This window comes from Salvelinus fontinalis, chromosome 16, assembly GCF_029448725.1.
Source record: "Salvelinus fontinalis isolate EN_2023a chromosome 16, ASM2944872v1, whole genome shotgun sequence".
Classification (NCBI taxonomy): Eukaryota; Metazoa; Chordata; class Actinopteri; order Salmoniformes; family Salmonidae; genus Salvelinus; species Salvelinus fontinalis.
Genome location: NC_074680.1, coordinates 38,577,186 through 38,595,177, shown reverse-complemented (window position 1 = coordinate 38,595,177; position 17,992 = coordinate 38,577,186). Strand labels below are relative to the sequence as shown.

General features: G+C 46.1%; 1 protein-coding gene across 2 annotated transcripts in view; it reads right to left on the bottom strand.

Annotated features, from left to right (window-relative positions):
• The window catches only part of LOC129813131 (metastasis-associated protein MTA1-like), a 72,329-nt gene that overhangs the window by 26,816 nt on the left and 27,521 nt on the right, over window positions 1-17,992 (bottom strand). For both annotated transcript variants that reach the window (XM_055865336.1, XM_055865337.1), the window contains 6 exons: window positions 15,144-15,276; window positions 12,484-12,547; window positions 11,504-11,621; window positions 10,268-10,370; window positions 6,910-7,009; window positions 2,884-3,072 (listed from right to left, as the gene is read on the bottom strand). In XM_055865336.1, the coding sequence (XP_055721311.1) occupies window positions 2,884-3,072; window positions 6,910-7,009; window positions 10,268-10,370; window positions 11,504-11,621; window positions 12,484-12,547; window positions 15,144-15,276 (707 nt within the window). The remainder of the gene's footprint in view (window positions 1-2,883; window positions 3,073-6,909; window positions 7,010-10,267; window positions 10,371-11,503; window positions 11,622-12,483; window positions 12,548-15,143; window positions 15,277-17,992) is intronic.

Here is a 17,992-nt window from a genome sequence, read left to right as displayed (position 1 = left end):
CTCCCTGACCAAGGACCTTCTCCCCCAATTGCTCAGTTTGGCCGGGTGGCCAGCTCTAGGAAGAGTCTTGGTGATTCCAAACTTATTCTATTTAAGAATGATGGAGGACACTGTGTTCTTGGGGACCTTCAATGCTGCAGAAATGCTTTGGTACCCTTCCCCAGATCTGTGCCTCAACACAATCCTGTCTCTGAACTCTACAAACAATTAATTCAAATCTCATGGCTTGGTTTTTGCTCTGACATGCACTGTCAACTATGGGACCTTATTTAGACAGGAGTGTGCCATTCCAAATCATGTCCAATCAATTGAATTTACCACAGGTGGACTCCAATCAAGTTGTAGAAACATCAAGGATGATCAATGGAAACAGGATGCACCTGAGCTCAATTTTGAGTCTCATAGCAAAGGGTCTGAATACTTATGTAAATAAGGTATCTGTTTTTAATTTTTAATACATTTGCAAACATTTCTAAAAACCTGTTTTTGCCTGGTCATTATAGGATATTGTGTGTAGATTGATGAGGATTTTTTAAATTTTATCTATTTTAGAATAAGGCTGTAACGTAACAAAATTTTGAATGAGTCAAGCGGTTTGAATACTTTCCCGAACGCACTATATAGCCATACCATATCGATCTATATGGCTGAGAGAGATATAGCCATACAGTAACTATCTCTATGGTTGAGAGATATACAGAAACTATCTATATCTATTGTTGAGAGAGATATAACCATACAGTATCTACAGTTGAAGTTGGAAGTTTCATATATATGTACATATATATGGGCGGCAGGTAGCCTAGTGGTTAGAGCATTGGGCCAGTAACCGAAAGGTTGCTAGATCGAATCCCCGAGCTGACAAGGTAGAAATCTGTCATTCTGCCCCTGAACAAGGCACTGTTCCTAGGCCATCATTGTAAATAAGAATTTGTTCTTAACTGACTTGCCTAGTTAAATAAAGGTTAAATAAAATGTTTAAAAATAAACACTTTGGTTGGAGTAATTAAAACTCGTTTTTCAACGATTCCACAAATTTCTTGTTAACAAACTATAGTTTTGGCAAGTCGGTTAGGACATCTACTTGTGCGTGACACAAGTAATTTTTCCAACAACTGTTTACAGACAGATTATTTCACTTATAATGCTTCTGATAGACTAACTGACATCATTTGAGTCAATTGGAGGTGCACCTGTGGATGTATTTCAAGGCCTACCTTCAAACTCAGTGCCTCTTTGCTTGACATCATTGGAAAATCAAAAGAAAATCTGAAAAGAAAATTGTAGACCTCCACAAGTCTGGTTCCTCCTTGGGAGCAATTTCCAAACGCCTGAAGGTACCACGTTTATCTGTACAAACAATAGAACGCAAATATAAACACCGTGGGACCACGCAGCCGTCATACCGCTCAGGAAGGAGACGCGTTCTGTCTCCTAGAGATGGACGTACTTTGGTGCGAAAAGTGCAAATCAATCCCAGAACAGCAGCAAAAGACCTTGTGAAGATGCTGGAGGAAACAGGTGCAAAAGTATCTATATCCACAGTAAAATGAGTCCTATATCGACATTACCTGAAAGGCTGCTCAGCAAGAAAGAAGCCACTGCTTCAAATCCGCCATAAAAAAGCCAGTCTACGGTTTGCAACTGCACATGGGGACAAAGATAGTACTTTTTGGAGAAATGTCCTCAGGTCTGATGAAACATAATGACCATCGTTATGTTTGGAGGAAAAAGGGGATGCTTGCAAGCCGAAGAACACCAGCCCAACCGTGAAGAACGGGGGTGGCAGAATCATGTTGTGGGGGTGCTTTGCTGCAGGAGGGACTGGTGCATTTCACAAAATAGATGGCATCAAGAGGAAGGACAATTATGTGGATATATTGAAGCAACATCTCAAGACAACAGTCAGGAAGTTGAAGCTTGATCGCAAATGGGTCTTCCAAATGGACAATGACCCCAAGCATACTTCCAAAGTTGTGGCAAAATGGCTTAAGGACAACAAAGTCAAGGTATTGGAGTGGCCATCACAATGCCCTGACCTCAATCCTGTAAGAAATTTGTGGGCAGAACTGAAAAAGCGTGTGCGAGCAAGGAGGCCTACAACCTGACTCAGTTACACCAGCTCTGTCAGGAAGAATGGGCCAAAATTCACCAAATTTATTGTGGGAAGCTTGTGGGTGGCTTCCCAAAACGTTTGACCCAAGTTAAACAATTTAAAGGCAATGTTACCAAATACTAATTGAGTGTATGTAAACTTCTGACCCACTGGGAATGTGGTGAAATAAATAAAAGCTGAAATAAATAATTCTCTATTATTCTGACATTTCACATTCTTAAAATAAAGTTGTGATCTTAAATGACCTAAGACAGGGACTTTTTACTAGGATTAAATGTTAGGAATTGTGAAAAACAGAGTTTAAATGTATTTGGCTAAGGTGTATGTAAACTTCCGACTTCAACTGTATCTATGGCTGAGAGAAATACACTATTTATATCTATGGCTGAGAGAAATACACTATTTATATCTATGGCTGACGTAGACATCCAGTATTATCTTTTCTGCTCTCAATAGATGCCTGCCTGATAGTCTCTGAGTTGAGTCTCACCAATAGTTACATTATTATGAGCCTTTAACAGTTCCTCTCAGTCTAAGCATCGTTTCCTTTACATTTGTGAGAGTAGTTCTAGAAATAAATAATGCAATCTGATTAGTCCCTAGTGGTGGACCAGGCTGGCAAGCTGCAGCCCAACAATTCCCCTGAAGATTTGGTGATATGCACATCAGAGTTTCCTTGTGGAGGGTAGTCCAAGCCAAGGCAGCAGAACCGTACCTGTCTGTTTGTCTGAAACATGTCTGTCTGCCCGTTGTCCGTCTGTACTCACAAAGTCCTGTTGTATGTCTGTGAAGTCTTTTCCGTATTTCTCCAGGGCCTCTTCAAACAGGTTGGCCTCTGAGGCGCTCCACTCCTCCATCTCGTCCCGGCAAAGAATAGGTCCTCCCTGGGGAACCAGGGCAGCGATGGCCCGCGTCATGTCATAACCCGTCTTATCCAAGGTGTCCATGGCATGGAACTAGGGAGAAGATGGGAGGGGGGGAATATTGTGTTGTGTTCAGTAGGCAGAAAACACAAAGAAACAGGGAGGTACCATCTGTATTTGTCCAATAAGAAACACTTCCGTGGGGTTTACTGTGTGCCCTGATGAACATGTATGCCCCTGGATTTCACCTTTACCCAGCCAACAAAACACACCCTTGTAACAAACAAACCAAGCAAAAGGTCCCTATTTTTCTGTCTGTCAAAGCCACCAAGGTTAATGGTGCTGAATAGTCTATTATGGATGTGCTATTATCTTGTCACTTGTCTTAGTCAGTGTGAGGGTCTCTCTATTTATGAGTGTAAGAGTTGATTTGTGTGCTGTGCGCATGTTGTTTTCATGTATATGTGTGTGTGCTGTGCGCATGTTGTTTTCATGTATATGCATGTGTGCTGTGCGCATGTTGTTTTCATGTATATGCATGTGTGCTGTGCGCATGTTGTTTTCATGTATATGCATGTGTGCTGTGCGCATGTTGTTTTCATGTATATGTATGTGTGCTGTGCGCATGTTGTTTTCATGTATATGTACGTGTGCTGTGCGCATGTTGTTTTCATGTATATGTACGTGTGCTGTGCGCATGTTGTTTTCATGTATATGTACTGTGCGCATGTTGTTTTCATGTATATGTATGTGTGCTGTGTGCATGTTGTTTTCATGTATATCTATGTGTGCTGTGTGCATGTTGTTTTCATGTATATGTGCTGTGCGCATGTTGTTTTCATGTATATGTACGTGTGCTGTGCGCATGTTGTTTTCATGTACAGTACCAGTCAAAAGTTTGAACACCTACTCATTACTGACCATTTCGAATCCCATCGTACCTTCTCCGCTATGCAATCTGGTTTCAGATCTGGTCATGGGTGCACCTCAGCCACGCTCAAGGTCCGAAACGATATCATAACCGCCATCGATATAGAGACATTACTGTGCAGCCGTCTTCATCGACCTGGCCAAGGCATTCGACTCTGTCAATCACCACATTCTTATTGGCAGACTCAATACCCCTTGATTTCTCAAATGACTGCCTCACCTGGTTCACCAACTACTTCTCAGACAGAGTTCAGTGTATCAATTCAGAGGGCTTGTTGTCCGGACCTCTGGCAGTCTCTATGTGGGTGCCACAGGGTTCAATTCTAGGGCCGACTCTCTTCTCTGTATATATCAATGATGTCGTTCTTACTGCGGGTGATTCCCTGATCCACCTCTACGCAGACGACATCATTCTGTAATACATCTGGCCCGTCTTTGGACACTGTGTTAACAAACCTCCAGACAAGCTTCAACGCCATTCAACTCTCCTTCCGTGGCCTCCAACTGCACTTAAATGCAAGTAAAACTAAATGCATACTCTTTAATCGATTGCTGCCCACACCTGACCACCCACCCAGCATCACTACTCTGGACGGTTCTGACTTAGAATATGTGGACAACTACAAATACCTAGGTGTCTGGTTAGACTGTAAACTCTCCTTCCAGACTCACATTAAACATCTCCAATCCAAAATTAAATCTAGAATCGGCTTCCTTTTTCGCAACAAAGCATCCTTTGCTCATGCTGCCAAACATACTCTCGTGAAACTGACCATCCTACCAATCCTCGACTTCGCGATGTCATTTACAAAATAGCCTCCAACTCTACTCAACAAATTGGATGCAGTCTATCACAGTGCCATCCGTTTTGTCACCAAAGCCCCATATACTACCCACCACTGCGACCTGTATGCTCTCGTTGGCTGGCCCTTGCTTCATACTCGTCGCCAAACCCACTGGCTCCAGGTCATCTACAAGTCTCTGTTAGGTAAAGCCCCGCCTTATCTCAGCTCACTGGTCACCATAGCAACACCCACCCGTAGCACGCGCTCCAGCAGGTATATCTCACTGGTCACCCAAAGCCAATTCTTCCTTTGGCCGCCTTTCCTTCCAGTTCTCTGCTGGAACGAACTGCAAAAATCACTGAAGCTGGAGACACATATCTCCCTCACTAGCTTTAAGCACCAGCTGTCAGAGCAGCTCACAGATCACTGTACCTGCACATAGCCCATCTGTAAATAGCCCATCCAACTACCTCATCCCCATACTGTATTTATTTATTTATCTTGCTCCTTTGCACCCCAGTATTTCTACTTACACATCACATCTACCATTCCAGTGGTAATGCTAAATTGTAATTACTTCGCCACCATGGCCTATTTATTGCCTTACCTCCCTTATCCTACCTCATTTGCACACACTATATAGACTTTTTCTACTGTATTATTGACTGTACGTTTGTTTATTCCATGTGTAACTCTGTGTTGTTGTATGTGTCGAACTGCTTTGCTTAATCTTGGCCAGGTCGCAGTTGTAAATGAGAACGTGTTCTCAACTAGCCTACCTGGTTAAATGAAGGTGAAATAAAAAAATAAAAAAACTCTATGATGAAACTGGCTCTCATGAGGACCGCCACAGGAAAGGAAGACCCAGAGTTACTTCTGCTGCAGAGGATAAGTTCATTAGAATTAACTGCACCTCAGATTGCAGCCCGAATAAATGCTTCACAGAGTTCAAGAAACAGATGCATCTCAACATCAACTGTTCAGAGGAGACTGTGTGAATCAGGCCTTCATGGACTAAAGGACACCAATAAGAAGAAGAGACTTGCTTCGGGGAAAAAAACACGAGCAATGGAAATTAGACCAGTGGAAATCTGTCCTTTGGTCTGATGAGTCCAAATTTGAGATTTTGGGTTCCAACCTCCATGTTTTTGTGAGACGCAGCGTAGTTGAACGGATGATCTCTGCATGTGTTGTTCCCACTGTGAAGCATGGAGGAGGAGGTGTGATGGTGCTTTGCAGGTGACACTGTCAGTGATTTATTTAGAATGCAATGCACATTTAACCAGCATGGCTACCACAGCATTCTGCAGCGATACGCCATCCCATCTGGTTTGCGCTTAGTGGGACTATCATTTGTTTTTCAACAGGACAACGACCCAACACACCTCCAGGCTGTGTAAGGGATATTTGACCAAGGAGAGTGATGGAGTGCTGCATCAGATGACCTGGCCTCTACAATCACCCGAACTCAACCCAATTGAGATTGTTTGGGATGAATTGGACTGCAGAGTAAAGGATACGCAGGCAACAAGTGCTCAGCATATGTGGGAACTCTTTCAAGTCTGTTGGAAAAGCATTCTTCATGAAGCTGGTTGAGAGAATGCCAAGAGTGTGAAAAGCTGTCATCAAGGCAAAGGGTGGCTACTTTGAAGAATCTAAAATATATTTTGATTTGTTTAACGCTTTTTTGGTTACTACATGATTCCATATGTGATAATTCATAGTTCTGAGGTCTTCACTATTATTCTACAATGTAGAAAATAATCAAAATAAAGAAAAACCCTTAAATGAGTAGGTGTGTCCAAAATTTTGACTGGTACTGTATATGGATGTGTGTTGTGAGCATGTTGTTTTCATGTATATGGATGTGTGTGTTTGTGTGTACACTGTAGCTCGGAGGCCTGTGTTCCATGTTTATGTATGAGGTGCAGAATTGGGCCAGAACATGGCCACATGGGTCGTCTGGGGCCGCTGAAGCCTGCTCGTTACTGATACTCAGACACACACACGCAATATCACACACACGCTCAGTCACACAGAGATGCCCCATACACGCACACAGACACACATGCGCATGAATGCACCCACTCACACCCGCTACTGAAGCTCCCAGCATACCCCTAGGCTAACAGCAATCCTGCCGAGCATTCACCTCTGGCCTGACCCTGACCTTACCTAAGGCAGTGGGCAATGTGTGTATGTGTGTGTGTCTTACCAGGGTGATGTCTCTAGAGGCAGCAGCGGCACTCATGTGAAGACTGGGCTGCCGGACAGAACTACTGCAGTCTAGAGCCCGCGCAAAGGTACCCACTGACCTGAGAGACAGAGGAATGGAGAGAGGAAGGGGGAGAGAGGGAGGGGGAAGGATGAGAGAGACAATGGGGGGGAGAGACAAGGAGGGAAAGAGCGAGCAAGAGACAAGGAGGGAAAGAACGAGGGAGAGACAAGGAGAGAAAGAGAAAGAGAGAAAGAGAGAGACAAGGAGGGAAAGAGATGGGGAAGAAGAGAGAGATAAGCAAGAGGAGTTTGTGTTAACCCTCCAGATTTAGAGGTATGACAACATAGTGCAGAGCTAAGAGGAAGAGGTGTCAATAAACCCCTCCACCTTCCACCAGACCAGTCTTCTAACCCCTCCACCTCCCACCAGACCAGTCTTCTAACCCCTCCGCCTCCCACCAGACCAGTCTTCTAACCCCTCCACCTCCCACCAGACCAGTCTTCTAACCCCTCCACCTCCCACCAGACCAGTCTTCTAACCCCTCCGCCTCCCACCAGACCAGTCTTCTAACCCCTCCGCCTCCCACCAGACCAGTCTTCTAACCCCTCCACCTCCCACCAGACCAGTCTTCTAACCCCTCCGCCTCCCACCAGACCAGTCTTCTAACCCCTCCACCTCACACCAGACCAGTCTTCTAACCCCTCCACCTCACACCAGACCAGTCTTCTAACCCCTCCAACTCCCACCAGACCAGTCTTCTAACCCCTCCGCCTCCCACCAGACCAGTCTTCTAACCCCTCCACCTCCCACCAGACCAGTCTTCTAACCCCTCCACCTTCCACCAGACCAGTCTTCTAACCCCTCCATCTCCCACCAGACCAGTCTTCTAACCCCTCCACCTCACACCAGACCAGTCTTCAAACCCCTCCACCAGACCAGTCTTCTAACCCCTCCACCTCTCACCAGACCAGTCTTCTAACCCCTCCACCTCCCACCAGACCAGTCTTCTAACCCCTCCACCTCCCACCAGACCAGTCTTCAAACCCCTCCACCAGACCAGTCGTCTAGCCCCTCCACCTCCCACCAGACCAGTCGTCTAACCCCTCCATCTCCCACCAGACCAGTCTTCTAACCCCTCCATCTCCCACCAGACCAGTCTTCTAACCCCTCCAACTCCCACCAGACCAGTCTTCTAACCCCTCCGCCTCCCACCAGACCAGTCTTCTAACCCCTCCGCCTCCCACCAGACCAGTCTTCTAACCCCTCCACCTCCCACCAGACCAGTCTTCTAACCCCTCCACCTCCCACCAGACCAGTCTTCTAACCCCTCCACCTCCCACCAGACCAGTCTTCTAACCCCTCCACCTCCCACCAGACCAGTCTTCTAACCCCTCCACCTCCCACCAGACCAGTCTTCTAACCCCTCCACCTCCCACCAGACCAGTCTTCTAACCCCTCCACCTCCCACCAGACCAGTCTTCTAACCCCTCCACCTCCCACCAGACCAGTCTTCTAACCCCTCCAACTCCCATCAGACCAGTCTTCTAACCCCTCCGCCTCCCAGCAGACCAGTCTTCTAACCCCTCCACCTCCCACCAGACCAGTCTTCTAACCCCTCCACCTCCCACCAGACCAGTCTTCTAACCCCTCCACCTCCCACCAGACCAGTCTTCTAACCCCTCCAACTCCCACCAGACCAGTCTTCTAACCCCTTCGCCTCCCACCAGACCAGTCTTCTAACCCCTCCACCTCACACCAGACCAGTCTTCTAACCCCTCCACCTCACACCAGACCAGTCTTCTAACCCCTCCAACTCCCACCAGACCAGTCTTCTAACCCCTCCGCCTCCCACCAGACCAGTCTTCTAACCCCTCCACCTCCCACCAGACCAGTCTTCTAACCCCTCCAACTCCCACCAGACCAGTCTTCTAACCCCTCCACCTCCCACCAGACCAGTCTTCTAACCCCTCCGCCTCCCACCAGACCAGTCTTCTAACCCCTCCACCTCCCACCAGACCAGTCTTCAAACCCCTCCACCAGACCAGTCTTCTAACCCCTCCACCTCCCAGCAGACCAGTCTTCTAACCCCTCCACCTCCCAGCAGACCAGTATTCAAACCCCTCCACCAGACCAGTCTTCTAACCCCTCCACCTCCCACCAGACCAGTCTTCTAACCCCTCCACCTCCCACCAGACCAGTCTTCAAACCCCTCCACCAGACCAGCCGTCTAGCCCCTCCACCTCCCACCAGACCAGTCGTCTAACCCCTCCATCTCCCACCAGACCAGTCTTCTAACCCCTCCATCTCCCACCAGACCAGTCTTCTAACCCCTCCAACTCCCACCAGACCAGTCTTCTAACCCCTCCGCCTCCCACCAGACCAGTCTTCTAACCCCTCCGCCTCCCACCAGACCAGTCTTCTAACCCCTCCACCTTCCACCAGACCAGTCTTCTAACCCCTCCGCCTCCCACCAGACCAGTCTTCTAACCCCTCCGCCTCCCACCAGACCAGTCTTCTAACCCCTCCGCCTCCCACCAGACCAGTCTTCTAACCCCTCCACCAGACCAGTCTTCTAACCCCTCCGCCTCCCACCAGACCAGTCTTCAAACCCCTCCACCAGACCAGTCGTCTAGCCCCTCCACCTCCCACCAGACCAGTCGTCTAACCCCGCCACCACTCACCAGACCAGTCTTCTAACCCCTCCAACTCCCACCAGACCAGTCTTCTAACCCCTCCAACTCCCACCAGACCAGTCTTCTAACCCCTCCAACTCCCACCAGACCAGTCTTCTAACCCCTCCGCCTCCCACCAGACCAGTCTTCTAACCCCTCCACCTCCCACCAGACCAGTCTTCTAACCCCTCCGCCTCCCACCAGACCAGTCTTCTAACCCCTCCGCCTCCCACCAGACCAGTCTTCTAACCCCTACACTTCCCACCAGACTAGTCTTCTAACCCCTCCACCTCCCACCAGACCAGTCTTCTAACCCCTCCACCAGACCAGTCTTCTAACCCCTCCACCTCCCACCAGACCAGTCTTCTAACCCCTCCACCAGACCAGTCTTCTAACCCCTCCACCAGACCAGTCTTCTAACCCCTCCACCAGACCAGTCTTCTAACCCCTCCACCAGACCAGTCTTCTAACCCCCTCCATCCTTATACCACAACAGAGTTTATCTTACCAACGACTACCCCAAAAACCCTGCTCCATCTCCTCCTAGTCCCACCAGAGTCTTACTGAAAAAGCATTTTACATTTCCTATCCATCTCACAGCAGTCTTACCAAGCTACTAGCACCTCCCACCATAGTAGAGCCACAACCCTTCCACCATAGCCCACCGGACCGGAGCCACTTACCTAGCCACAACCAGGAACTGGTCGATCTGTTTCTCTGTTAGGGGACTGCTGGGGTCCCACACCTTCTCCTCCAGCTTGGCCAGGTCCCTGCCATCCTCCTCACCTGGAGGTCCAGTTAGCACAGTCACTGTTAGAAACCAGTTAGCACAGTCACCCCATACAAACCAGTTAACACAGTCACTGTTAGAAACCAGTTAGCACAGTCGCCCCATACAAACCAGTTAACACAGTCACTGTTAGAAACCAGTTAGCACAGTCGCTCCATACAAACCAGTTAACACAGTCACTGTTAGAAACCAGTTAGCACAGTCACCCCATACAAACCAGTTAACACAGTCACTGTTAGAAACCAGTTAGCACAGTCACCCCATACAAACCAGTTAACACAGTCACTGTTAGAAACCAGTTAGCACAGTCACCCCATACAAACCAGTTAACACAGTCACTGTTAGAAACCAGTTAGCACAGTCACCCCATACAAACCAGTTAACACAGTCACTGTTAGAAACCAGTTAGCACAGTCGCCCCATACAAACCAGTTAACACAGTCACTGTTAGAAACCAGTTAGCACAGTCACCCATTACAAACCAGTTACAGTCACCCAGTATGCTACACTACACCAACCTGACTAAACCGCCCTGTGGGTATTTAAACTAAACTTATGACGGTGCAGTAAAGTGAGGAGACAGACGTGCCCTCTGGCTCTCCATCAGTCTTGGGGTGATGTGGCTCTGGTTCCTCATAAAACTTGCTTGTAGACACATCCACACACTTTGACATAATGTTATATATCCTGCCCTCTGGCCCTCTCAAACATTATTGGTGAGAAATAACTTCTCACTAAAACTCACACTTTGATTCACACTTTGACATAATGTTATATATCCTGCCCTCTGGCCCTCTCAAACACTATTGGGGTGACATGGCTCCTCACTGAAACTCACACTCTGATTCACACTCTTTGACATAACGTTGCATAATAGTCTCCAGTGCAGTGTGATAGACGCCCATGCCCTCCCACTGACTGCGCCCTGAGATGAGATAGGACCCTGCCTGCAGTACCAAAGAGAATACTAGCCAAGAGGCTAATCTACAGGCTAGCGTGACACATTTTGCTATGGGAAAGGCTAACAGTTCAGTCTTTCGTATGAGTGTCTTTGGCGTACGTACCCTAATTGCTCCTGTAAGTCACTCTGGATAAGAGCGTCTGATAAATGACTAAAATATAAATGTACCCTCTTTGAGGAAGTCTGTGATGTCTGCCTGGTACTTGTTCCCCACCCTGATCTCCCCTTTATCAGCCAGAAGAGTCTTCTGCTGGGGGTCGTAGACCAGGGAGTAGAAGAACGCATCCTGGAGAGAGGGATGGCGAGAGGGATGGAGAGGGAGGACAAGAGAGAGGGACAGATAGGGGGGAGAGAGGGATGGAGAGGGAGGTGAGAGGGATGGAGAGAGGGGTGGAGAGAGGGATGGAGAGGGAGGACAAGAGAGAAGGACAGATATGGAGGAGAGAGGGATGGAGAGAGGGATGGAGAGAGAGATGGAGAGAGAGATGGAGAGAGGACAAGTGAGAGATAGGGAGGCGAGAGGGATGGAGAGAGAGATGGAGAGGGAGGAGAGGGATGGAGAGAGAGATGGAGAGGGATGGAGAGAGAGATGGAGAGGGATGGAGAGAGAGATAGGGAGGAGAGAGGGATGGAGAGAGAGATGGAGAGGGTGGAGAGAGGGATGGAGAGAGAGATGGAGAGGGAGGAGAGAGGGATGGAGAGAGAGATGGAGAGGGAGGAGAGAGGGATGAGAGAGATGGAGAGAGGGATGGAGAGAGATGAAGAGGGAGGAGAGAGGGATGGAGAGAGATGGAGAGGGAGGACAAGAGAGAGGGACAGATAGGGAGGAGAGAGGGATGGAGAGAGGGAGAATAAGAGACAAAGGATTGAAGAGGTTGAGTGGGGCTGTGTGTGTATGTGTGTAGCAGCTAGTCTCTCGTCTTCTCATTACTGACTGTGAAAAGAACATTCTGGTTCAACACACTGAATTATTAATCCGGCATCAAGACACACACACATTAATTTAATATAGAGTACATTTAGACAGTACATCCCATTCTCCATCCAGCAGTTCTATGTGACGACAGTGTGTGTGTGTGTGTGAGTGAGTGAGAGATTGAGAGTCAGTGAGAGAGAGAAGGGCAGTGTTTGAGAGGTGAGCCACCTACCTCACGGTCCAGATAGGACTTCAGAGCCTCCGTCTCGTTCAGCAGAGTGACACAACACTTCCCCCTGAGATTACCACACACACACACACACACACACACACACACACAGAGAAAGTCAGAAACAACCCCTTACATGTATTATATAATGAAGCACAGTACAGCCTATATTAGGGGTGTAACGGTTCACCAAACCCATGGTTCGGTACATATTATGGTTTTGGGGTCATGGTTCGCTTTCGGTACACAAGTTTCCCACTAGTAATTACAAGTTTGAGGGCTGGAGTTTACCAGTCGTATCTGGTAAATTCCCACTTCCCACTTGCTTACACTGCCTAGTTCAGTGCAATATTCGTACTTGTGCCTCTCATAAAGGGGGCGTATCTGTAGCACAGTACATCTCCCACTCTGGGGTAATGTGATGGACTGTCACTGATAAGCAAGCACAACACAGGGTCCATTGGCCAATTCATTGAAACCTTCGGCTTTAGTTCGCTTACATAGAGCGAGTACTACCTGTTTGCTGAATTGGGTGCAGAAGGGAAGTTCTTAAGGTGGCTCAAAATCTTGAGGGCCTGAAACCCCCTATTCATGAGGGCCTGAAACCCCCACCGAGAATGGACGCATATCCGCAACTATAAACCAAAGATTGTTTGAAATATAAACACAGCCTACCTGTCGCTCTTGTAATTTCTTTGTCCCGTTTACAAATCAGCTCGCAAGGGCTAATCTACCGGTGAGCCAAAATGTAGATTTAAACGAAGCCGGAGGATCCTCCAACTCTGGTTTATCGACCCCACCACTAGCCATCATAAAGAACTAGTTCCCGTCCGCGCCTCAAAAAAGCACCGTTTGAAATGTGCCAGTTAAGATGAAAATGTTGATTACGTGTACATAGGCTGTAGTTGTTTTAACGGAATAGCCTGAAGGAAAAAAACGTCACCTCAGATTTACTCAAGAGGCATAGCTTTTTATTTATTTATTATGTATTCATTAAGATTCACAATGCGGATCGATCAGAGGTCCCCAAACGGTTCGTTACGAATATGTGTACCGTTACATACCCAGCCTATATGTGTTCCCAGCCGTGAGAGGAAGAGTCGTCTATTTTCCAGGCAGCGTTAATACAAAAAAGGGAATATAGCGTACCTGAAGTGTGTAGCTAGCTGGTATAAAGGTGTGACTAATTGGTCTAGTAGCAGGTATATAATGTAGTTGGTAGTGACTCTAGCTGGTCTAGTAGCAGGTATATAATGTAGTGGGTGGTGATTAACTGGTCTAGTAGCAGGTATATAATGTAGTGGGTAGTGACTAGCTGGTCTAGTAGCAGGTATATAATGTAGTGGGTGGTGACTAGCTGGTCTAGTTGTAGGTATATAATGTAGTGGGTGGTGACTAGCTGGTCTAGTAGCAGGTATATAATGTAGTGGGTAGTGACTAGCTAGTCTAGTAGCAGGTATATAATGTAGTGGGTGGTGACTAGCTGGTCTAGTTGTAGGTATATAATGTAGTGGGTGGTGACTAGCTGGTCTACTAACAGGTATATAATGTAGTGGGTGGTGACTAGCTGGTCTAGTAGCAGGTATATAATGTAGTGGGTAGTGACTAATTGGTCTACTAACAGGTATATAATGTAGTGGGTGGTGACTAGCTAGTCTAGTAGCAGGTATATAATGTAGTGGGTAGTGACTCTAGCTGGTCTAGTAGCAGGTATATAATGTAGTGGGTGGTGACTAGCTGGTCTAGTAGTAGGTATATAATGTAGTGGGTAGTGACTAGCTAGTCTAGTAGCAGGTATATAATGTAGTGGGTGGTGACTAGCTGGTCTAGTAGTAGGTATATAATGTAGTGGGTAGTGACTAGCTAGTCTAGTAGCAGGTATATAATGTAGTGGGTGGTGACTAGCTGGTCTAGTTGTAGGTATATAATGTAGTGGGTAGTGACTCTAGCTGGTCTAGTAGCAGGTATATAATGTAGTGGGTGGTGACTAGCTGGTCTAGTAGTAGGTATATAATGTAGTGGGTAGTGACTAGCTAGTCTAGTAGCAGGTATATAATGTAGTGGGTGGTGACTAGCTGGTCTAGTTGTAGGTATATAATGTAGTGGGTGGTGACTAGCTGGTCTAGTTGTAGGTATATAATGTAGTGGGTAGTGACTCTAGCTGGTCTAGTAGTAGGTATATAATGTAGTGGGTAGTGACTAGCTAGTCTAGTAGCAGGTATATAATGTAGTGGGTGGTGACTAGCTGGTCTAGTAGCAGGTATATAATGTAGTGGGTAGTGACTAATTGGTCTACTAACAGGTATATAATGTAGTGGGTGGTGACTAGCTAGTCTAGTAGCAGGTATATAATGTAGTGGGTAGTGACTCTAGCTGGTCTAGTAGCAGGTATATAATGTAGTGGGTAGTGACTAGCTAGTCTAGTAGCAGGTATATAATGTAGTGGGTGGTGACTAGCTGGTCTAGTAGCAGGTATATAATGTAGTGGGTAGTGACTAGCTAGTCTAGTAGTAGGTATATAATGTAGTGGGTAGTGACTCTAGCTGGCGGGACAGGAACAGCTCCCGGTGTCTCAGCTGGTGTATGGGTTTCTCTGATGTGTGTGTAGCAGGTATATAAGGTATGATGGATGAAGGGAAAGGTGTGACAGTGTCATGGTGTACCTGATGTGTGTAGCGGGTAGTGACTCTAGCTGGCGGGACAGGAACAGCTCCCGGTGTCTCAGCTGGTGTTTCTGTTTCTCTGGCAGGTCAACTGGGTTCAACTCTGGGTTCTCCATCTCCTCCTCCATCTCTCCTGGATAGGGGTCAGAAGTCAAACACTAACGTTAGTTAGGCGTGCGCACACACACACACAAAACGGGTGCACACACAGCGACACAGACACACACACAGTTCAGCATCTCCTCCATCTCTCCTGATATGGGTCAAAGGTAAATACTCACATTTGGTTAGCTCAGTTTTCACGAAACCAGTGGAATCTTGCCACACACACGAAAAATGTTATTAAAAAAATAAATAATATGGTTAATGTGTTAGAACAGTTAAGTCCCATCTACACAGAACTAAAATATAAACACAACATGTAAACTGTTGGTCTCACGTTTCATGAGCTGACATTTTAAAAATCCCATATGCACAAAAAGCTTACTTCTCAAGAAAGAAAAAAATTCTACAAATGTGTTTCTATCCCTGTTAAGTGAGCATTTCTCCTTTGCCAAGATAATCCATCCACCTGACAGGTGTGGTATATCAAGAATCTGATTAAACAGCATGATGATTATACATGCATCAAGCACCCCCAGAAAAGTGCAAGAAATTGCCCACGTTAACATATGTAGCCTAAGAAACAAGGTTCATGAAGTCAATAACATGCTTGTAACACATGATATTCATATTCTGACTATCTCTGAAACTCACTTAGATAATACCTTTGATGATACAGTGGAAGCAATACATGGTTATAACATCTACCGAAAAGACTAAATGCCAATGGGGGCGGTGTTGCCGTTTATATTGAGAACCACATTCCAGTAAAGCTTAGAGAGGGGCTCATGTTAAATACTGTTGAAGTAATATGGCTGCAGGTTCATCTGCCTCACCTAAAGCCCATTCTGGTGGGCTATAGAACACCAAGTGCTAACAGTCAGTATCTGGATAATGTGTGAGAAATCCTTGATAATGTATGAGATAAACAGAAGTCATTTTCTGGGTGATTTCCATATTGACTGGCTTTCATCAAGCTGCCCACTCAAGAAAAAGTTTCAAACTGTAACCAGTGCCTGCAACCTGGTTCAGGTTATCAGTCAACCTACCAGGGTAGTTCCAAATAGCATAGGAAGGAAATCATCAACATGTATTGATCACATCTTTACAAATGCTGCAGAAATGTCCTTTAAAACAGTATCCAAATCCATCGGATGTAGTGATCACAATATAATAGCCATATCGAGGAAAACCAAAGTTCCAAAGGCTGGGCCTAATATAGTGTATAAGAGGTCATACAATAAGTTGTGTAGTGATTCTTATGTTGATGATATAAAGAATATTTGCTGGTCTGTGGTGTGTAATGAGGAGCAGCCAGATGCTGCACATGACACATTTATGAAATTGCTTATTCCAGTAACTGATAAGCATGCACCCATTATGAAAAGTACTGTAAAAACGGTTAAATCCCCTTGGATTGGTGTTTGAGCAGATACAATGCTATTTTACTGTAAACAAATTGACAGCAGACTTTGAGCACGCTTATAGGGACGGACATTCAACAAGCACAGCACTTAAACAAATTACTGATGATTGGCTAAGAGAAATTGACGATAAAAAGATTGTGGGGCTGTTTTGTTAGACTTCAGTGTGGCTTTTGACATTACCGATCATAGTCAGCTGCTGGAAAAACGTATGTCTTATGGCTTTACACCCCCTGCTATAATGTGGATAAAGAGTTAACTGTCTAACAGAACACAGAGGGTGTTCTTAAATGAAAGCCTCTCCAACATAATCCATGTAGAATCTAGAATTCCCCAGGTCAGCTACTACAGCAAAGAGCTGCAAATGGTTTCAGAATGGGTGGCAAGGAATAAGTTAGTCCTAAATATTTCTAAAACTAAAAGCATTGTATTTGGGACAAATCATTCACTAAACCCTGAACCTCAACTAAATCTTGTAATGAATAATGTGGAAATTGAGCAAGTTGAGGACACTAAACTGCTTGGAGTAACCCTGGATTGTAAACTGTCATGGTTAAAACATATTGATACAACAGTAACTAAAACGGGGAGAAGTCTGTCCATAATAAAGCGCTGCTCTACCTTCTTAACAGCACTATCAACAAGGCAGGTCCTACAGGCCCTAGTTTTGTCGCACCTGGACTTCTGTTCAGATGTGTGGTCAGGTACCACAAAAGAGGGAGTTTGTGCATGTCAATCTCTCCTGGCTCAAAGTGGAGGAGAGATTGACTTCATCACTACTTGTATTTGTGAGAGGCATTGACATGTTGAACGCACCGAGCTGTCTGTCTAAACTACTGGCACACAGCTCGGACACCCATGCATACCCCACAAGACATGCCACCAGAGATCTCTTCACAGTCCCCAAGTCCAGAAGAGACTATGGGAGGCGCACAGTACTACAGTCGTGGCCAAAAGTTTTGAGAATGACACAAATATTAATTTCCACAAAGTTTGCTTCTTCAGTGTCTTTAGATATTTTTGTCAGATGTTATTATGGAATACTGAAGTATAATTACAAGCATTTCATAAGTGTCAAAGGCTTTTATTGACAATTACATGAAGCTCATGCAAAGAGTCAATATTTGCAGTGTTGACCCTTCTTTTTCAAGACCTCAGCAATCCGCCCTGGCATGCTGTCAATTAACTTCTGGGTCACATCCTGAATGATGGCAGGGTTAACTGCCTTGTTCAGGGGCAGAATGACAGATTTTTACCTTGTCAGCTCCGGGATTCATTTTTGCAAGCTTCCGGTTACTAGTCCAACGCCCTAACCACCTGCCT